Raw genomic sequence first — 24341 nt, forward strand, 5'->3', positions numbered from 1 at the left:
CTTTTCAAGTCCACGTTGAACACGCACCCTTAAGGTTGTTGTTGTCTTCCATCACATGCATACAATGTCAGTCACTACAATCAATCACTACATCCTACTGATAACTCAAGAAGAAATCAACCCTTCTTATCGAAATTTTAAAGACTTGATATAATCACTGTTTAGACTAAACTCGCAGAAGTTTCTCTGTTACATATTTTGTCAAAGTGAAAAAAAGGTCTATGAATATAAGTCGACGCAATTTTGTTTTCATTTGAATGCATTGTTGTAGACCTTGTTGGGGAAAAGCCTAATGCAGCTGTCTATCACACCTAATTGGGATAGTGCACTCAAACCTATCCTACTTCCAACTTCTATTGAGTCATTCTTTTCTATTTTTTTTTCTACAAAAGGAAAACCTTGAAGAAGGTCGAGCCTTGGTGAACATTCATGAGATCGTCAAATCAACTTTTGGATTGGCTCCAAAAATGCGGATTCCACAGCGCTGCATTTGACCATGGAGCTTTCTGACTGTGACTTGACGGAAGCGCGTTCCGCGGATTTAATCGTTATGCGAATGAAAATAATGACACATTGGTGTTATTCCCATTTTCCTTGCTTTATTACAGTAAATTTTCCGTCTAGATAGGATTTCTAGAACGATTGTTCACATCAGACGTCAATTTGTAGGGTCTACATCCTGACCCATAGGCAACCATTAATTCCGAGACAGGCGTACCATGCAGTGTATGTAGGGAATTACCGCTCATTGAAGATCAAAAGAAGATTAATTCAGTTTCGATCTTTACCTGAGTAAAACTGCCATGGTAGTGTAAAGTAATTTCGTTGTATGCGATCTTACTTTGACAACAAAAAGTCCACGGGTTAAACCGGGCAAGCTACTCTCCTATATGGTCCATGATGCTGCCTTCAGGGAAAATGCTATGCTTACATCATCATAGGCAGCGAGATAAATCACCGGGCATCGAAACAAATAAATAACCTATTTATGGCTATGTGACCCGTTTACCTAGAAACCTGGATCTTCGTCATGTTTGCCAAATAATACTTAAAGTGTGACCAGCTCAACGCTTTAAAACCACTGGATGAAACATACATACAATCTCGAACTCCCTGAGAAAAGGTAATTCTATCTAAATCATGACGTCTTTATTATGGAGTGTTTAGATTGTGTATGGGTTCAACACAACCTCACAGCGCTATTTCATTGACATGCTGTTCTCTCGGACACTCCCATTTAGATCACAAATGCACATCCTTAAACTTACTGTAAATTACTTATGAAACCCTTACTCGCAAACTACCAATCAATTACTGCAATATTTGACCACTTTGTTATGCTTCGAGCATTACGAGAAGGATAATCGTCGGAACGTTATTGTTGAGGTAAAAGCTAGACCTTTTTGAGACGACATGTCTTTCGAAGATTCGTTCTTAGAAAATATATAGAAAAATAATACTTTACCTTGCCCAGTGTTCAAAGTGCGGTCCACTGAAGGACCGTCCCCTCCGCGTCCCGTCGACGCCCTCCTCACATCCCACTGCTCAGTGCGATGCTCAAGTTTCTTCTGCGGGAACGTCACCCGAAAGCCACACAAGGAAGAGCGGGGGTCTTCGAAGTCACAATTGAAGAGTTCTTAATAAATAATCAAAGGAGGGATGATACTTTATTAGAATTATTTTAAAAAGCCACTAAACTTTCAGGATAGAATATCATTTCACCAGACCACAGAAACACCCCCCCCCCCCCGAAAAAAAAAAAATAGCGGTAAAATTCTCATTCTGAAATTTGTCCCTCCTCTAAACGCTAAAGGTGAACCCCTATAATGTGATTACTTTACTCTTATTGATTGAATGTTTCAACAAGTTCCGCACGATGGTATCAAAATAATAGAGCGTGATCAACAATAACCTCGTCATCAGGGGTATGTACACTGTATAAGGCCTACTTCCTTAAGCCAGGGAGGTGGGAATCCCACCTCCCTTCTTAAGCGGTATACGTTTCTAAGAATGGAGAAAATCACAAGAAATCCATCACCTTCATCTTCCCCTTCCCTGATCCCCCTCCCTCTCTCCTCTTCCTCTTCCTCTCCCCCCCCCCCCCCTCCCGCCTAACCACCTTCCTTATGAAGTTTGGAAATGGCTGATGAACAGTCGTGCCGTACAGGTACTGGTACAGATTATATGTTATATTCATTTCCTGCAATAACATGTAATATCGTTGACTAATCTCTCTAGCACCATTAACCGTATATAAAGTCCAAGGGACAGTATTTTCAAAGACTACCCTGTTTTTATTTTGTGTCTTTTTAAATCAATGTGCCCCCTCCCCCCTAGGACCTGGAAGTGGTAAAAATAGCTTGGGCTTTATAGAGTTGAGTCTAATTCGCTGTTTGTAAGCAGTTGCTCAATCAAGTTACCTCATATCTTTGAACAGCTAAGGCTTATTTTGATGTGCCTGCTCCAAAAATGTGTAGGCATTATAACAACATTGATCATTAAGACAGATGGAAGCATTTAAATCTTAGTGGGATAATCACCAAAAGCACATGATAGAGGCCTGTTGATAGTGATCCAATGGACATAAGTAACAGTTGTACGATATACAAAGTAGCATCATCAATCAAAATCATTCTTACAATTTAAAAAAAAGGGACAAAGGACAAAGAAGAAAAATATATTAGGTATTCGAGACAACAACAAAAACCCTAACTTTGGCAGATTATATGTATTTTTGGATTTCACGGATGAAAGGAACAAAGATATTCTTATCTTCTCATTTCTCAGTGGACACATATTACAAAATCAATCATTTTTGACATCAACAGAAATAAAGACGTCTGCTTCAGTTCTTGAATATTTTTAATGCAGCACAACCTGTCTGAATACACTGAAAAAACTGAACAAAAGAAAAAGCGTCACTGACATAATTAGACTGGGTGATTAGTGTATTGACCATAGACATTAATGTGAATGAGCATAAACTAGCCTTAGGTTAATGGTGTGCATCTTCTTTTTTTTTAATCTCTCCGTCAATCCGAGGGGGATGCACTAGTCAATTCACCAGTGTGAATAAGAACGAGAAACACCGCATTAAAAAAGATATACAAAAATGGAGTGGGATGGAGAGAGGGAAGGGGTGAGGGATATGGGGGGAGGCAAGGAAAGTGGAGAGCGGAGGATGAAAATGGGGGAAGGAGGCGCGTGTGAACCCCAATCCTTGCGCCCAGTCTTACGGTTATACTCCCTCTGCTGCCTTAATGATTTCTTTACGGAGATAACATCTTGTTGTTAACCGAGCAATGACTCTAAATATGGAGAACTCTCGTGCAGGCAGAAACAATGTTCTGTCTTTGTTTTTTTGTTTTTGTTTTTTAGTCATTTTTACAATATATCCACTGGACCTGAGTTGCGGATAGTGTTAAATACCTATAATACGCCGACTTGGCCGCGTACTCATGGAAGTCAGGAAGCACGTGACCACAAGAATGAGAAAAAGAAGTGGTGTGGTAAATCCTTGGATTCAGCCTCAAAGGATATTCCGTAGGGCTGGTAATAGGGTAGCATACTATTGCATAGGCATTGGCATAAGTCGCGTCGTGTTGCGCATTATTAGGGAGCTTTAGATTTTGACGCGCGGACGTTTGAGACGACGAGTGCGCTGGACGTTCTCCTCTCCCCTGCGTCGTGCTGAAAAGTAGCTTTAGATTACTCTTGGACGCAACGTATAAAAAATAAAATCGCGCCACCATGTGATCGGTGCATGAAGTAGCTCTCTACGTTGCAAACTGTGTGGACGTAAAAATAGCCCAGTACGCGTAGTGAAAAACTCAGGCGACGCAAGCTAAAAATAGATCAACTTGACGCGCGCTTCTGCTCACGCTCAAAACATGTTTTTTCCCTCTGAACGTCCGCGCGTCTAAAATAAGCTCCCTATTGTGTAGGCATGGCGCACACTACCGTAATGTTGCGTACACTTGCGTATAAACTGCGTATCTTTGCGTCCTGTGCTTTACGCCGAAAGTACACGAACATATTATTCAATTCTTTTCGGGTACCCCGCGTGCCCCTTTGCGTCACTTGGCGTATTGTCGGCGTAAGGGTTCAGCGTAAGCTGGTAGCGTAAGCTCGGCGAAGTCGGTACGCAATACTACGCAACTCTACGCAAGTGTGAAAGCCCCTACTTAATAGTCTAACTAGCTGGTAATCTAAAGGCTGTTTTTTTTTTTCCCTAACGCTACGACAGCAATCACGTGTAATATCACAAAGACAATCAAAAGCATTATTTTCCGAGATTGTTGAATTGTGAATATATATTGCATAACTGTTTTGACGTTCATTATGTAGTTCTATCCATAAAAAAAAGAAAAAAAGAAGAAGAATATACACTGAACGCTAATTAGGGCGCAAAGTGGTTTTAAGAAAGGGTTATAATTCTGGTGAAAAAAAAAAAAACTTCTCCTCGCTTGGTATCTTCTTATTACAATTAAGAAGAGTGGAATACTCTGTAAACTGTAGTTCTTTATCCTTGGAATCTTTCCATATCCATAATTTTCAGGAAAAAAAACAACAACAATTTGTTATCTGTGTACTCAACATGGGTTTCCCACAACACAATATGTATCTATTATTCCTTATTACTTGATTAGTAATACTTCATTCTCTGATCTGAATATGTTTTCAAAATTTGTAGTAAGTAGTGTGAGATAGTAATACCTTGAGACGTCAAAGTTGCAATGGAATAAAAGCTAGCAAGTCCAGACGCAAGTTTTTATGGCTGACATAAACAAATAAGGCGACAAGGGATCGCTTTGGCGAATGCCCCTCCCTATCCTATAAAATACCCCACTGACCTATGATTATCCCTCATACAACTTTCGATATCATTGTAAAACACACACATAAGCACAAAAAAACAGTTCTCCGAACTTGGTAGATTATTCCAAAACGGATGAAATATGAAAAACTATATGATTATGACATAAAAGTAGAGTTGAATTGATAATGGATATTTTGGGCATTATTTGTAGTATTGTAGTTATAAACGGAACGATTCAAAATGAAATAGTCATTAAATACATTACGTAGAATTTTGTTACATAATTTTAAACAAAATTAGCACTTCTCGAAGGATATTAATTGTTTGATAGGCAACCATTCTATTTCTTAGAATAGAAGTATGCTGGTGGACAAATGTGGAGAGTGAAAAGCCCATTTTTATGTAATATTTTTTTAACACGCTCTATATTTTTGTTTGAGGTCAACCCCATGCAACATGGCAATGATCAACATAGCATGAAGCAAGACAGTAAATGACATATCATCTTTAAGATATTTTGAGGAAGAAATTGCTTGCTGTATAGAATACTAACATTTCTGGACAAAGTTAACATAAATTATCAATAACTATCAACTAACACCCGTAAAGATTCGGCATTGTAGACACTGCGTCTACTCTTTCATTTCTGTAATATTAATTACTTTCGTTTCAATTACGGTGCGAGTTGCATATAACTAAGATATAATTAGTTTTAGTTTATTTGCTTTCAATTAGTTAATGTATTCATAACTGAACATTAACATGATCAAGTAAAATTTTGGGACCAGAACCCTTGCGTAAAAAACAAACAAACCACTAATCTTTTTAATTGTGTATCTCACTACCTTTTATACCAATTCCACCTAGAATTAGGGCTACTTTTCATTCTATCAATAGTTATATGGATAACAATTTTTTTTTCAAAATATGTTAATTATATTTTTCTTGATGCATGATAAGTGCGAGACTTAAAGTAATCTTGATTTGAATGGGCTGTAAAATTTGTATTAGAATTTTTCAGGTTAGTACCAATAGGGCCTACTCATTTCATTCATTAGCAGATACTGTAGTAATTCCAAGTACTATCGTCTATTCCTTTTTTTTTTTTTTTTTTTTTTTTGCTGGTTCAGAAATCACCAACTATTGATTTTGTAATCTGACTAAATTCTTATCATCGACGGTTTTCAGGAATCACAAACTTTCACCATTTTGGTGACCCAGATCACCATGTGGCAACGCTGAACTTGTATATTATGTTAGCCTGTGTAATGTCTGGTATCTCGACCTCAGATCTTGTCGAGACCGTTCTCCAATTTGTTGGATTTATATTTTGAGTACCTTCCAGAGTAACTTCTAGAGCCCTACAGCGGGGCTTAATAAACGCCGGCGGCAAGAGACTTCGCTAACACATGACAGCATTATACTGTACGTGCCACAGTCATCCTTAGGGTAAGTAAGCTACCATGTCAGAAATTTGGGATTTCTGAGCATTCTTGAGCTGAAGGTGCTCACTTTACATCACCAATGCTCTTGTCTACAGCCAGACATTTTGTTTTTCCTCTTTCGCGCGGATCGCCATAAGACAATTTGCAGGTGAAGACTAAATTGTAACCTAGAGGTGGAGAGTGCGATCTTGTCTTCTTCGTTTATGTATCCCATTTAGCGTCATAGTATACACGTGCATACACACATACAAACACACATTAATTACATAGAAGGATCAATAAATATCTAAGAATCATGCACGAATTCAATACGTTTGACAAGTATACACGTCTCACTCCAGCAGAAGCTGAGTTTTGGGGTGATCATTTTGCTCGATTCCGTTCCGATTTGATCTGCTATGATTAATGACCGTTTAGTCATGGGACACCGAAGAATATGAAAAGAGCAAACAGGCGGAGATGGAAAATAAGTAGGGCACGTAAGATTCCTATATAGTGTGTGCTCGAGACGTATTTTCCCTGTAGACGTGAGAACAAACTTTCCTATACCCACTGCAGAAAAGAACACAATCACAGGAAAATGATGTATTGATTTAATTTGAAACTAGATCTGACGGCGGCTTCCCTCAATAGTGTTCCTGCAGGAAGCTTACATTGCTATCTACACTTTTACATTTCTCTTTATTAAACGGATAAGATTGTGAGGAGCAAATTTGCTCATCGTGCACAGAATGTGAACTTTTGGTTAAGCTGTCATCCCATAAAATGGCATTCGGGATGGAACGTGAAATATAACTATCAGCCACTATCTAGCCTAGGAATATTGTACAAACTTGGATAAATGATGGCGTCTTATATATACTTATTATGTAAACTGGCACGCTCCTGCACATTAAGAAGAGGTTGACATATTTCGTGGTGTATGTGGATTTGAGTGCAATACTGGAAATGTCAAGAGAAAAAAATCAGTTCCGCAGAACCTATGAAACAAGACGATAAGTGCATAAAACTGGCAACCAACAGAAGCGGTTTGATTGTCAAGACGTGGCCATGTATTCACACAGGGTTGCTGCTGTTCCTGATGCCATGTACAGGTCTCGAGGCACGCGCGTAGGAGGAACTGTAGACTCCTTGATAACGTTGCGGCGAGTTCTAAATAAGAAGTCAATGCCAAAAGCTGTGACAGCAACCGCATCTGTCGTATTGAAAAAAAAAAAAAATCAGAACAAAGCCTGTATGGATGATAAAACATATCTTTAACATTTCATTTCTCTCCGATGCCATGGAATAATCCCATTGTGATAAAACTTAGTGTGTGTCTCGCGGATCTCTTCTCTTATCTTTTCCTCTTTTTTCTCCGCATTTATGTTGTTATTTTAATCACTAACATAATTTACCTACTATACTTTTTTTACCATATTTCCATAAATCTATTACCATTTTCTTTAATTATCAAGAGTATTTATGTAGAAATGAGATGATTATCAATACCCTGTGTCATATGGTCATCTGTAGATACGCGTAAAGTTCTCCAAACGCCAAACGCGTATTCAAACTGTCCCTTGGCCATATCATTTGCTATTCCTATGCTTTGAAAATAAATACTAAAAATCATTTCGAATGAGCAGTTGTGGGATTTTAGATACTCTATTTGCATCCTTTGTATTCGTCAGTTTATTCCAAAAATCTCCTTTGTTTCGTTCGCTTTGAGTGGGTTGTCTTTTGTATTAAAGGAACTATTTTGAAATGCTAAAATACCATTGTAGTGGACGTAAAGTTTTTTTTTTTCATAAACACTTTCTTTTGTTCAGTTGTGAAAGGGCGGTGTATGATGCAAATTTGACAAAAGAAGGTAATCAGTTCATACACCAAGATTTTTTTTCTTGCGTCTTCTTATGAAATGCAGCACCTGCAGATCACAACAAAAATAAAACATATTTTGCATCTGCTTTCTCTTCTACTACAAATAATATCATAAGCATTTGTATTATTATCTCTTTATCAAGTCTTTGAGCTTGATTGATACCGGCTTTTCTGACTAACAAACCGAAGACGAGCTTAAACACATGGTCGTAGACCACCAATACTTTTTGTAAGAGTCGAGAGAGTCGGGCGGTGCGAAGCTTTATAATATTACGTTCCTTTCTGTTGTAATATTCACTTTCAAAAGTGATATGAATCTTACTAAAGTATATAGCGACAATGCCCTGTGCATGCACACCACAAACTATTCTCTAAAACATGCATGGACGTCTTTCATATTCCGCAGGCCTTGTATTCCTTGATCTTTTCCTCTTCTTTCTCAGCAATCCAATCATTACTAACAAGCACGGTATAGCATCAGTATGTGTTGTGGTTGTTTTTGTTTTTTTCTGTCCATCATTACCGTATTTGGTTTCCGGAATAGGATCTTATCTTTCAATTAACCTGTCTGCCATTTATGTTGTATTCCTAAAGCAATTTGAAGTCGGCATTTTCTACTATACTTTTCGGCAACCAGGCAACTGACTTTTATATCTTGAATAGCTTGAAGTCCGTGCTGAGTGGTAAGGTTCCATAGGCCTAATGATGATGCTGGTTACATCGTAATGTCGCTTCTGTTTCTCAGACTGCCCGATTTTACTACGCTGAGAGATCTTCTTTCTTCAGTCCATACGCCGTAGAGTTGAAATACATCTACTTGATCGTGGGCATTAGTGACAAGAGCTTGTGTATCTTCAAACTCCTTTCCTCAAGCGCTCCGCAATGACCAGTCTTCCATGGCCCCTATATGTCTGGTCGCGAAAAATTTTAGTCTCCGGTGGTCCGGTTTCTCTTTTCTCTTCATTTTTTTTTTCATTTGCTATTAAGGGTTTTCCACATGCCACTTCCCCAACATTCCCTCACGACCTAACAATATCAGCATACCTATTATAATCACTAGTATTATTATTGCTGTTATCATTATTGTCATTATTATCATTATTGCTATCATTATTATCTCAATATTTGTCTCGGCATAGGCTTCATGGCCTTACTGTGTAATTTACCTTTTTGTCCAGATTTGGCTGAATTCAAGGAGTTCTTTTTCTTACCTTTTGGATAGTCTGCACCTGTACAAGCAACAGACACTAGAGACAACGATAACAACTTCTCAACAACGATTACATGTAGTTCGATGCTTCTGAATCTAAGTATGGAAAGTGATAGATACTCCGAGAAAAGAACTCCTCTCCGATGGCAAATGCGACACAGAAATTACGCGGTCTTGTCTGTGTCTGCGGAGGAACCAGAAATCCCATAATTGTACAAGATTTGCTGGGATTCTGATAGACCTCGATATTGCAATGATTTAGTCTTTAAACATGGACGCAAACCGCAATGCTCCATAATTTGTGAGTGAGTATATTCAAAGACGATGTAATTCTATTTCAACAACTTCTGAACAGCATTTGTCTAGGATACCACGCAGCTAATAAACGAGTAAAAAGTGAAAACATACTTGTCTACACAACTAGATTTCTCCAAAATGCATGAATCACCATAAAACGCTATACACGTTTTCTTGATTATTTGTCGAGTATCATTCAAAGCCTGCATGTGGATACAAAACGGTCTGTCTTGAACTATTTTTCTAAGACATGAATTACATGGATATCAAAGCAGTCACAAACAGAGCATTTTGTAGGGTCTTGTGATTCGCATCCGCAATTTACCTTTCATTAGCACTGTCTTTTCAGCGCAGTTTTTTTTTTCACAGTAATAATTATGTTTATTCCTCGAAAACACAGACAGTGCAAACCATTGTCTTATAGGCAATTTGCTGTAGTTCATTTAGATCATGGCAGTAGTCCATAGACATCAGTGAAAATCAATTTAAAGATCCACAAATCAATGTAATATCAGTGCGTTATACTAGCTTTCATGTAATACTTAATACATACGTTTGAAAGTGAATATCGCCGTCCCTTAAGCGTATAATGAAGAGTTAATCATATGGATTATGGAAGAACAGAAAAAAAAATACCGGAAGGAAATTTTAATGTTGGATGTAGATGACACTTATGATCAATGATGGGATTATCAGTCTAAATAAATGTTTATGTGTGCGTAGAGATCTAAATCGGCAAGGTAGTGTATAGAAATGTCAATGCATTCGAATCCACCTTTCCAATGAAACAACTCAGAGCTAGTTGTCAGAAAGTCTCTTTACTTATCAATATGACAGACCGATTCTTCTTTCACGCAAACCTAATCACTTCAAGACAGGGGACAATTTACCTTAGAATATGATAATCCATACCTTAATCAACCCCAGTGAATTCCCACACAGCCTTGAAAATGAACGAACACCTGAACCCCAAGATAGAAAACCCTACCATTTATGTTTTAAAAAAATGGACACGATAACAACTTTGTGACTGAGAGCATCAAAGGAAAATGAACTAACTTGTCCAAAAGAACCTCGCAAAATCTCCTATATAATGACTCAGTAACAATACGATGTAAAAACTCTTTCCTTCAAATCGGATTCGCTCTCTTACTTCCCTCTACCCCCTAGCCCCCATACAACTGGCGATGGTTGTGTCTATCATAGTCCGTATCTAACAAGGACGGAGAAGTTTAAAGATATTCCCGGGAAGAAAATGACAAGAAGGACTTCTTGCTAATTGGTAGCGGCAAAAACCTCGTCACGCAATCACCAGGGGATGTCACCCATTAATCAGTACGGGCAGGGGAGACTAAGTCACGAACTGTTGACACATACACTTTATACCACGTGATCACCAGTTCACGTAGCTGCACAGCCTTATCAACAGTTTATCTGAAGCTTGTTTGCGTCATTCTGAGGGCCGAATGAGTTTATGTTTCACGAGATTCTAGTTCTGATTGTTTTGACTTAAATTATTGTCTTTTCTCTTACTTAACTGTTCCTTGAAATGTAACAGAGGGCAATGGAGCTTCATGTATGCCAATGCCGTACGGATGTATGCCTGCGTGTAGCAGAATGTCATATTTTGCGTCACTTACGCAAAACTGATGGTAAGTGTATGCGCGCATCCAGAAATTCAACGACGGCGCTTCAACTGCGACAAAACTGACCCCATTAAGGGGTACCCTCCTCGAGGATTGCCTTCTGCAGCTATCCCTCACTCAATAACGTTATTTTGAAGTCAAACTCAGTGACGATGCCGCAAACTTTTGTGACAGCAAGTTCACGTTTAGGAATGACAATGTGAGGCGCTCAAAGTCAGCGAAATATCTGACATCGGCACCATGTGCACTTTTCAGTTATATATCCTGCTCTGCTGGATCAGTTGACGAATTGGAAGGGCCGTCATCCTGTATGAGTAACACGTCATTGTGAATGTATAGGCGTCCTCATTGTTTCCCTCCCTACCTGGCCCCTTGCCTGAATTAAAGCATCTACAACTATCACGATTCTTAATTCGACAGAGACCTGTATCATCACTGTGTTTTGTTTTTCGATTGTTTTTTTTTCGCCAGTGATTTAAAATGCTAGCTCTTCACGGAATCTTAATTTCTTTTTGTGCAGCATGGATTTGATCTAAATGTCACATTTGCCTTGTTATAGCTAGTTTTCATTGATAAACAGTCGTTTATAGGATCTTGTGACGCCAAAAAAAGAAAGAAAAAAGAAACTTGTTCGGCCCGCACCTTTTGTTTTATGCCCAGTGTTCAGTATAACATTCGACGGGATACCCATACTGTCCGTGTAGGTCGAGAGCGGGGTAGACGACGGAGAAGTAATAGAGGAAGAGAAGAATAAGAATCTTTAGAAGAAGAGCGATAACAAGAAAAAAGTAAAAGAGTAAAAGATGCCTCTCTACCAGAAATTCTGGATGTTAGACGGGCATGAATAAAATGAAATATGTGGCTAGCTGTAATATGATTTTGTCCAGTTTATACACTCTTTGTCATGCACACATTAATTGTGACATTTTCCCCCAAATATGTTTGATAAAATGATATACTTCGCGCCCTGTGCGTTTAGTAGGGCCTACACAGCAACGTAAAGCAAGCACTGTGAATTTGCTAACTTTACATCAAACGAAATGCAGCAATAATAAACTAGGATGAGGAATTTTGAGAGGATCATAATGGGATATTTAAAGGGGATGGCTAGTAACTGATCAGTGGGAATCAGTGGGAATGCTGGGGGATGATTGTTACAATCCTTATGGGATTCATTTAAGAGTACATTTTATATCTATTCTTGTGTGAAAATTATGTGCTTCAGAACGGTCTCATAATTATATTATATTCAAGTACTATGCAGTTTAATGCCCCGTCACTGTACAGGCATGCTAACCTGGAAACAATCAACTGCACATTACTTGAATATGAGACCGTTCTGAATCACGTAATTTTCACACAACAATAGATATATAATGTACTCTTAAATGAATCACACAAGAATTTGGAACAATCATCCCCCGGCATTCCCACTGATTCTCACTGATCAGTTACTGGCCATCCCCTTTAATTTCAGTGGTTCATATTGAACACTAATTGACAAACAATCGTCCTCTGGATTTTTAGAGACATAATGTAATCTAGTTATGTTTTGGGGCAGCCTTTCAGCTACTTTGGACGTTCCATGTTGCATTAAAGCTAACTTGTATTGTCGATTTTGTCAAATTTATGTTTGGTTGATGTAACTATGACTCACTCCAACACTGTACCATGAGCACGAAATGAAGAAAGGATTGCAACACAACAGGTGACATACGCAACTGAGCATATTAGACACCTTTCCTCAACACAGCCTGACAAATGTTTGTTGGCTGTAATCCACCTTACGCTCAGTTTGCCAGGATTCCTAACGTTCAAAATCGAATCAGTGAGAAACCAGATATTGTACTTCGATAAAAACACTGCTTTCACTACCGGTGCGTATAATATTGATGCGCCATTCAAGGAAATCAAAATCATGCGTTAATAGGGACACGTCTTACCATTCCACACAAATAGTAGACTTTACTGTGCATTTGTGACATTACAAAAATTGGGTAGCTCAGACACAATATCCGATCACCTAAGCTCGTATATCAACAGTGGAAAAAAAATAATTATGAGAGGATTTAGGAAAGCTTGTCATCAGTGCTTCATTTCTCTGACGTAGAATTCACCATCGACATCTTGCACCTACAAACTCTGCTATAAAAGAAGAGAGGGAAAAGTTTTAGCTCCGTGCTTGCAAACAAAATGATCATAGAAATTGGTCATCAATATTGAGAGACACCTCTATTTTCTCGGAGGTTTAGATTCTGGTTAGCAAAGTTATGCGCATTCAACATGCATCTCTCACCTCTACGTGCTGCTGCTGACTGTAGCATTACCAGAGTAATTGCAGCGATTAAACGAATCCATGACATATTAATAAAGGACATGGTTGAATAAATCTGATGGACTGTCGAGATATATTCCTTTGGTTTTTGACAACTTAGCCTGGATAAAACGCCGCTAATCACAAAAGCGCAGGCCGCGTGTCAAGTCCGTCGTAGCCGTGGAGAGAGGAGAGCAATCTGACACGGAGTTGTGTTTGCGACGGCGAAGGATTGGTGCGAACAGCAGCGGGACGCGACGAATAGGCAGCCGAAGGAAACTCTGGCACAAACGTGGCTCTGCAGGCAATATGACGTCACCATGCTACCCCTCCCTCGTCAGCTGTTGATCGTATTCTCCTATCTCACGTTGGGGGCTTTTCCGTTGGGTGAACCAAGGTGTGAAAGGGAAAAGGATGAGGGAAGGGGCAACACAATAAGCTTTGCTGTACACCTGTTACTTATTCAACAAATTCAAGATAGAAAGCTATAATTGCCAGATCACTGAATGTGGCATTTTTTTTTGATATTTTTTCTGCAATTCTGTCTCACAGTTTTTTAAATCCATCACTGTAACAATTGGATTTTCAAAAAGATCGACTGAGTCTAAGGTGTCGATGAAGATTTTGACGAGCCATTAATTTGATCAGAATACCTTCGCTACAGTACGTTTTTAAGAGTTAGTATCAGCCAAATTGTCTATGATTTTTCTTGCCAGTGGAATGTGAAATCCGTCGATCTGGGCTAATACATTGACGAGATAGGACTTCGCACTTACGACCATGACCCTCTTTGCATAAGACAAAGTTTGTTCAAGTTCTAACCCTCCTGCGTATGTGCTTGTGTTGTGACTTTGCCTTCATTCATGATATCGTTCCCTCTGCGGCACATTCTCCTTATATTTGCATTCCATTGATTTAGAAAATGATAAATGAACAAGAACAAGACCTCCATTGAATATGAATTTCTGCTGATTATACTAAATCCCAAATTATCATCATAATGCAACGTGACTTAGTGCGATAGTACATCAAACAAACATTAGCTGAAAACTGGTGTTTTTCATGCTGAAAGGTTAGAACGAATAACTAGCAAACACTGTAAGGTGACAGTCCATGTCAATCAGTAATGGTCTGCATATTGTAAACGTTTCTGTGGAGGTTTTAGAATAGAAATAATGTATAATGTTACAAAATGATGTAATCTAATCTGATGTATATATTACTGATTCGGCTAATACAACATAACAACAGTAATCCAGGCTGATTCCGTAATCATTGTTTTATGACTCATCGATCACATCATTACGGAGTGCGAGGTCGTGCAAGTGGAGATATCCACACACTCAAAGGTATCAAAATCACATTTGAACTATAAAGTATGGATTTGCTGACCAGTTATTGACCAGTGTTGTTCATAAGTACAATCCTTAGAACAAGACGCGCAATTGATCACAGAGGACGGTGAGTTAGCTCAGTCGGTAGCGCGTTATAGTCCCGATTCGGACTCTTTTCTTTGTCTTCTTCTTTTTTTTTTTCCATTTCCCCCGATTTGCGGCCTCATAGGCCGGTTACGTAACGCGAAGCTTTTTAATCGCGAGTCGACTACTACTACTGCTGTCTCCCGAAAAAAAGGGCTCTCATTCCCACAACGCCATCAACGACGAAATATTGGTATAGTACTGTGTGGAAAGCAGGACGAAGACAGTCCGGGCATTGGACTAATATTGCGTCTGCCTAACGATCCAAAGAACCCAAGTTCGATTCCCGGGTCTCACTGAGCAATGTCGTTTGTAATCATACCGTCCCCTCTAGTAAGAGGCAAAACACTGTTCCTCTGATAGGACATAAAATAGAGGCCCCGTGTGTGAGAGAGTCATAACTAATGCACGTAAAAGCAAGATCCCGCTCATTTATTCATCGCAAAGAGCAGGGTGTTTAACCGTGTAAAGTGGTCCCTGCCTACATCCAGCTAGACCCCATGGAAGAACAGCTATTGCAGCTGAATATGGGCTATCCAGCCATCTTCTCAGACGGAATGAAACACACACACACATACACACGCACGCGCACACACACACACACACATGACACACAACACACACACACACAATGAACAGGAGTGATTTTGACGGATAACCTCATCTTAAATATTTTTCAGCGTGTCAGCCACCTCAAAGTGTAATTTCGTTTCATTTTCATGGTCATTTCATCAAACAAGACAAAACCAAATGAACAGAATGATAGACATTCCGTTAGAATTTTACACGAATGTTCATGCATTATTAAGTTATTGTCTAGTATGGCTCGTCATAACTCTCAACGTGACGAGTGCTAGCCTGGAAACAAGAAAGACATGAAGACAATATCTGAGGTCCTTTGTATTGCTCCACCCACTGATAACCCAAGGGTTAGTTTTTCGCGACACACACAATTCATACACCTGTAACTGGGGTTTATCTGTCCGTTGCATCGATTCGCTGGTACGTTATTCCGAAGGTTCGGGTTTTTTCCCCGAAAATTAAATAGGATCCGATAGACGAAAGGTTCGTTTCTCCGATTACGAAATAATGTTAATTAGTCCGAAAATGAAATGAGGTTTGCTAGTCCAAAAATAAGATAATACGTTGATGCTTACTTGTTTATTATAGCTTTCTGCTGGCCATACTCTGAAAATAATATTTTGATATGTATGTCTGACTCAACCTGACTCAATTGCCATGCGATGATAGTGATAATAATAAGAATGATAATATAGAGTCTTTTAATGCGCCATGTCTGCCACACAGTAGCACTCCTGGCGGAGAAAGGTAAGACCTCCTCTGGTACTGGTCCGAGAGATATAACTATTCTTTGAGGAAAAGGCTGAATGGAGAATCAGAAGAGGGTGGACGATAAATCACAAGCAAACGTGTAGAGCAAAGGTCACTTTAAATAAACACCTGGAGCAATTCAAAGGACTTAAATTCAACTGATGAAGCTTTCAACTGAATACTTATTAGTTTACTTCTTAACTAAAAGGAGACCGACACCTCTCCTACGCCTCGCTAACCTTGGCACGTGAGAGAATGTATACCCACCAGGTGTAAGCTCTCTTAAAACTGCAGATAGGCGTTTTCACATCAGCCCGAAAAAAATCCAAGCTCGAGATATTTCTTTAACTTCCCAAGTCAGAAAATAGCGCGCTATTTCGAAACATCGGGCTGGTGTGAAAACGCCTCTTCAGTAAGCTTTGTTTCATATATCCCAAGAATGTCAATCTGATTGCCTATTACAAATTCACTGACCTCACATGCTTTGTTTCTCACTGAACGCGCATTCAGAAAACTAAAAGAGACATTCCCTTCAGCTGTCTTACTTTTCCTTGCAATAGAAATACAGTATATTCCTTTTGGTCCTTGGAGTGAGAAAGTTTCACTCTTTGCATCTGCACGAGTTCCTCTCTTGGTAGCAGGTGTCCTATCAATTCCTACAGATCTGATCAATGTGTTTCATAAGAACTGATGATATCATTTTGTTCTGTGGAATCTCCTTTCCAGAGGAGAGGAGGTCTTGAACTTAAGCAGCAGCACATAATTGCGTGGTTGAAAACAAAAGAATCTACCTTCAGGTTATGTCCACTTGACTCACACCCTATTTACTTTGAATGATGAAGGCAGCGCAACAATGACAACAAAAACAAAAAAAGATGTATGCAGAGGCCAGTAGACTCCAGACTTGATATTTCAACGCGTTCAATGAGATTAAAAGCAGAGTCGGACATCGGACCGACACATCTCTCATATACAGCCTGCCTGGAAATCGGAGAACACAAGACAAAATCTGGCTGACCAGTCAACCATCACCATGGCTGCATCAAACGCGCTGAAAAAAACAAAACAAAACAAAACAAAACATTAAACGCCAGCTAATGGATGTACTGTCAGGGGAAGCCATAATGAAAACACTAGTTGAGGCGATTGCTGCTGCAGTCAAAGAAGCCTTAACACAGAGCATCTATGGGGCTATTAACACGCTTGGACGTCGAGAAGTTCTAAAAGCAGCAACCAGCCCTCGAGAAGGAAATCACTGACCTTCATAGAAACTGGCTTCTTCACAGCGTCTCATCGAAGAGCAAGAGCAAAAGTCGAGGAGAAATTGCTTGCGTTTCCTCGGAGTAGCAGAACAACCAAGAAAAGACACAGACAAGATCATTATCGAACACCAATCCCGTCGTCCCCAATGGCAAATGGCGACATCGGTAGATCACATCGAGTGTCACCGAAACCAGGATCCCCACAGAAGGGACCGCGACCCATCGTCATCAATTTTTTGCTATACAATGTCAGATGCCATGTGTACCGATCAAAGCGAGAACTCAAGGGATCACGTGTGGTTGTCTCAGAACATCACAGTGTTTCTCCGTGAAAAGGTGTTGGACATCCGACAGCAAAATCACGGCCCTTGTAACGAACACGGTCAAGCAGACAAAAAGATACGCATTTATACATCGATAGCAGACATTAGAACGATTGAATATCCTCTTTATGTATGTAATTCTATAATCCATTATGATCACAAAGTTCATAGCTCTCAATGAAAAGATCTTGCAATGTTTGTTTAGTTTGCGCCAATATTATTATATAATATACTAATAATATTTGCTGCACATCTTGTAAAGGCTGGTGTCATACATACTGTATTAGTGACGATCTTGACAATGATGACTGGAACTGTCGAAAATGTAATTTTCTTGAACTGCCGGGTTACCATGATTGTTGACAATGCAGTCACTCTTGAATCCAACGTAAATAGCACAGAAGACGATCTGGATGATAGTTTAGAATATCATACCCCATCCATAAACCCGAATATATGCTTGACGATACTAGAATCTTTTTTTTTTTTTTTTTTTTTTTTTGGGGGGGGGGATATTTCACCAGAGGGGTGTACAAAATCTCTGCATTTCAAGTCTGAAAATGCAAAAATCTCCTTCGTTTAGGAAGAACATCCCCTCCAAGACCCTCTCTCCTTCCCTGAATACATATCTTTCTGTTAGTTTTTTTAACAAAAATCAAACATTTCACTAAAAGGATAATAATGATAATGATAATAATAACCTAGCGTTTAAGACGAACACGTTTCGAAGCGCTTTACTATCAAAAATAAACAAACAAACACACATACATAATCATCTACTAATACAAATTTGTTTGTTTGTTTGCTTTTATTTCTGCATTCAATCAGATGCAATTTGAATGCAGACTTCAAAAAGTACAAAGACAAAGAATAACAAGTGCAGTGAAATAAATCGATAACAGTACATAACTAGATTCACATAGGTGATTGCATTGAGCAATGTTGATACACAGAAACATGAAATAAAATATACAGTATTTTTCAGTAAACAACAGAGATAATTGAATGCAGGAGACCACCATCATAAGCGATTAAGCTTGAAATGGATGGAGGCCTCATAAAATGACTATCCAACGACATAACTCTCTTGGAGGAAGGTGATCAGGTGAGTGCAGTGCAGTTGCAGGTGAGAGTGCAAGATGCAGTTGAAGGAAGAAAATAGAGATTGACAATAAGATGACAATCTATACTATAAATATTTGTTAGCTCAATTGGTTTGGAGAATATAATTGTATCAAATATCGTTTAAGTGAAGCTTTCAAAGAATAAATACTTGAACAAGACTTTATATTATCCGGGAGATTATTCCAAATATCCGGACCCGAATATCTTATAGATTTATGTGTCACTAATAATTTGGGATTCAAAAGGTGGAAATTTCTACATATACGAGTAGGGTACGAATGGACAGAAGTATTGAACCTAAACATGTTATCAAACGATGATGGAAGTTGATGATGTATATATTTGAACATAATTACTGCTACTTGAATAATATTCAAATCAAAAACCTTCAATGTTTTAAGCTCATGAAATAAAGAATCAGTATGAGCCAGAAAATGCGATCCTGTACAAATACGTATAACTTTCTTTTGTAATTTAAATATAGAATTTATTTTGGTAGAGCCGCAAGTACCCCATACAACATTGCAATAACTTATATATGGGAGAATTAAGGAATTATATAATAGAAATAAAGTTGAACGAGGAAGAAAAAACTTCAGCTTGGAAATTATCCCTATATTTCTAGAAATACACGTTGTAACATGATGTAAATGCTCATTCCAAGTCAAACTTTCATCTATATATACTCCTAGAAATTTTGAATTCATTTTCTTTTCTAATGGGATATCATCAATGTTAATATGTATCAACGTATCTTCATTATGAGAATGAAGTTTGAAATGAATAAAATGAGTCTTTTTTTATATTCAAAGAAAGTTTATTAGACTTAAACCAATTTGATACTTTACTAATTTCAATATTTAGAGTGTCATTTAAAATCTTAAGATCTTTATGAGAATAAAATATATTCGTATCGTCAGCAAATAGAACAAAAGATAGAAGAGAGGATGTATTTATGATATCATTAACATAAAGAAGGAATAATAATGGGCCTAGAATTGAGCCTTGAGGAACACCACATTTAATTAAAAGGGGGTCAGATTCACAACCATTAAAAATAACATATTGTCTTCTATTAGTTAGATAATCTTTAAGCCATAAAAGTGCTTGTCCTCGAATACCATAATGACTAAGTTTGGTGAGTAAAATAGAATGATCAAGAGTATCGAATGCTTTACTCAAATCACAAAATATACCTGCAACATGTTCTTTGTTTGCAAAAGCACTCGTAATTTTGTCATAAATTTGTATTAGTGCTAAATCAGTTGAATAATTTTTTCTGAAACCATATTGATTGGGAATAAGTAAATCATACTTATTAATAAATTTAAGAAGTCTATTATAAACAATTTTTTCTAAGATTTTGGATATACTAGGCAATAAAGAAATAGGACGATAATTGCTAATTTCATGAGGATCATCTTTTTTATGTACAGGATTAACTTTCGCTATTTTCAGCAGATCAGGGAAAATACCTTGTGATAAAGAAAGATTAAATATATAACTTAACGTTTCTGCGAGTGGATAAACTATTTCTTTCAATAACATCATACTTATTTTATCAGAACCACAAGATTTAGAGCTATTTAAAGATTTAGTGATACTAATGATTTCACTGGGACTTGTTGGATTAAAATAAATAGACTCTTGATTTTGGTCAAAAAGATAATCTGTAAAATGAGCAGAAGTAATATATAATCATTAGTTCTGCACTAGGAATTTCAAGCCTGAAAATGCAAAATTTCCCCTCGTATAACACCACAAGTTTTGCACCCCCATCCTCCCCCCCCCCACCATAATGAAAGTTACCATGGCTATGCATTGTTTAACAATGAATAAATGTATATTTTGCTCACTGATGTTAACATGTACCATATCTCAAGTCAAGTGCTCAAAACCTGAGTAAGATAAATCTAATCAACAATTTCCATGATTTTTATTCAAAAAATGCTGTTACCATGGCAATACAATATTTGACATTCAAAAACATGAAGTTTGCACAATTACATAGTATAACCTTCACATGTGCCAAATTTCAAGTGAAATGCTCAAAAGCTGAGGGAATTCACATTATTAAATGATTTTCATTCAAAATATGCCGTTACCGTGGCAACACATTTTTCAACAATGACGACAGATAAATTTTGCACCTCTGCGTACCATAGTGGTTACATGTGCCAAATTTCAAGCTAAATGCTAATACTGAGGGAGTAATCTGAATCCACAATATTCTTATATGCTTTTTAGTGAAAAATACTGTTAGCATGGCAACGCATTCTTTAACAACGACGAAAGATTAAGTTTGAACATCTACGTAATTTAGCGGTCGCATATACCAAATTTCAAGCCAAGTGCTCAAAGACAAGTAGTTAACTGAATCCACGGTACTTTTAATAATAATGATAATAATAGTGAGACTCTTATAAAGCGCACATTTCTACCTAAAAAAGATACTCAAGGCGCTATAGAACAGAGTACATATTGTGTCACGTTACAACAGTATCACAAAAAATAATAAGACAATAAACCAACAAACAGTAGGCCTATATACGTACACATACTATACATACAGATATACAATATTTTGTAGGATTTTCATTCAAAATAGGCTGTTATCATGGCAACGCATTGTTCAACCATGACGAAAGATTACATTTGCACATGAATGTACTATAGATGTCACTTGTGCCAAATGTTAAGCCAAATGCTCAAAGACTCACTGAGTTAACTAAATCCACAGTATTTTTGAATGATTGTCATTGAAAATATGCTGTTACCATGGCAATTTATTCTTCAACAATGACGAAAGATTAAGTTTGCACATCTACGTACCATAGCTGTTACATGTGACAAATTTCAAGCTAAATGCTGAAAGACTGAGGGAGTAAGTCGAACCCACTATAATTTTGTATGCATTTTAGTGAAAAATGCTGTTACCATAGTAACGCATTGTTCAACAATGACAAAAGAATAAGTTTGCACTTCTATGTACCATAGCGGTCACATGCGACAAACTCCAAGCCAAATACTCAACGACTGAGGCAGTTAACTGAATCCACAGTACTTTTGTATCATTTTCATTCAAAATATGTTGTTACCATGGCAACGCGTTTTTCAACAATGGCCAAATATTAAGTTTGCACATCTACGTACCATAGTGGTCACATGTGCCAAATTTCAATCTAAACGCTAAAAGATTGAGGGAGTAAGCTGAATCCATAATATTTTTGTATGCTTTTTAGTGAAAAAGTGTTGTTACCATGACAACACATTCAACAATGACGACAGATTAAGTTTGCACATATATGTACTATAGAGGTCACATGTAGCAAATTTCAAGCCAAGAGCTCAAAGACTGAGGGAGTTAACTGAATCCACAGTATTTTTTTAAAACAATTTTCATTCAAAGTATGCTGTTACCACGGTAACGCATTGTTCAACAATAATGAAAAATCAAGTTTGCACATCCATGTACCACAGCTGTCACATGTGCCAAATTTCAAGCCGAATGCTTAAAGACTGAGGGAGTTATGAATCCACAATGTTTTTGTATTCTTTTTAGTGAAAAATGCTGTTACCATGGTAACTCATTGTTCAACACCGACAAAAGTCAAAGTCAAATACTCAAAAGCTGAGGGAGTTAGGTGAATCCACATATTCTTGCATTATTGGTAAAAAAAAAAACCTGCTGTTGCCATGGCAACAGAGTTATTACCACACACAGAGGCGTCTTGCACAACTACACATTACATTTATCGTATATCCCAAATTTCAATTGAATTGAGAAAGGAGTTTGATCCACAACATTTTGTAAGATTTTTTACAAATTTACAAAATTTACAGTCAGTATCTTGTTGGACCATCATAACTGTCAATCAGAGCAGCACATCGACGGCGCATGCTGGGTATCACTCGGTGTGCTCTCTCTTGTGGAAGCTTCTTCCACCGACACAGGTCTTGAAGGGTGTCACCAGGCCGGATGCACCTATTTACGGCCACCCCTAGATGGTGCCATATTATTATGGGCTCAATTGGGTTCATATCGGGTGAGTAGGCTGACATAGGATCCATTCGCTCGCTCGATATTGTGCTCCTCCAAAACTGGAGAATAACTCGGGTGCGATGAAGACGTGCGTTATCATCTCTGAAGATGGTGTTTAGACTCCTCTCCGCGAATGGTTGTAGAATGTCATTGATGTACCTTTCCGCATTCAAGTTTTATACCGTTGAGGATGACTTCCTCTGTCCGGTCCTTGTACGTGATGCCTCCCCATACCAGGGCACTCCCTCTCTGTCCCTGCTGTACTTCCTTGACACGGCATCCCTGAAACACTCATTGCTCCTTCTTAAGCCACGCTTTTTTGCAATCGTTGTGTTGCAAACAGAAGCGGGATTCATCTCTGAAGAGCGCCAGTCAGCCCTTGTCCACGGTGCCGTCCACGGTGTTTCATGGTGCCGTGCCCACTGTAGTCTTTCTTCTATGTGTGCAATCTTTTTTTTTTCTTTTTGAATGAATGTTCCTTTCTAGTGTGTACATTTGAAGCACAGTTCTCTCAAATAGTGTCGAGCAAGCAAATGAAAACATACAAAAGCTGGTACATGGTGTAAGCTGTATACAACTTTGGACTTGAAACCAGTGTAAGCTTTTTCGAACTGGTAAATTTGGTCATGTTTCTTAAGTTTGGATACCACCCGTGCAGTAGAGTTTCGGATAGCTTGCAAACACTCTATTTGTTTGATTAACATAGCGCATGACGAAAGCATGAACCAAATGTTGTGCTGCGTGTTGTTTAATAACCTTGTTACGGCACATTTTTGTAAATTGCACATTTTGGTAAATTACCAAAATGTGCAGTTACCAGAATGAGCCGTGATTATGTTTTGGCACATTTTGGTAAATTTTTGGTAACTTTCTGCTCCTCCACAATCATCACAAAAACAAATTGTAAGTGCAGTTGGTTTTTCTCCCCACCGAATGAGTTCGGCAGCCTAAAGGCCGTGTCACACCTTTCCGGGCAAGCTACACGGGCTTGTTACGAGTAAGGTTTTCCCAGCACGTAGGAAAATTATCTCGCCCGTAGTTGCCCGGAGCTGCACACGCAAGTCCGATTTACCCGCAGCCAAATTTTGAGCAGCGCCTCGCAGACAACTCCCACGCAGGTACTTCGCAGTCCCCGTATGCGGTCAGCGCGGCCAAGATAATGACATTCTGTCATTTCTGTTGGAC

The 24341-nt window shown here is 38.4% G+C and overlaps 1 protein-coding gene across 1 annotated transcript in view; it reads right to left on the reverse strand.

The window, feature by feature from the left end:
* LOC140231080 (uncharacterized) overlaps positions 1-24341 on the reverse strand; it is a 48089-nt gene that overhangs the window by 15428 nt on the left and 8320 nt on the right. Inside the window, exon 2 of the mRNA XM_072311232.1 lies at positions 1466-1636. Coding sequence (XP_072167333.1) covers positions 1466-1636 — 171 coding nt within the window. The remainder of the gene's footprint in view (positions 1-1465; positions 1637-24341) is intronic.

Source organism: Diadema setosum, chromosome 7, assembly GCF_964275005.1.
Source record: "Diadema setosum chromosome 7, eeDiaSeto1, whole genome shotgun sequence".
NCBI classification, from domain to species: domain Eukaryota; kingdom Metazoa; phylum Echinodermata; class Echinoidea; order Diadematoida; family Diadematidae; genus Diadema; species Diadema setosum.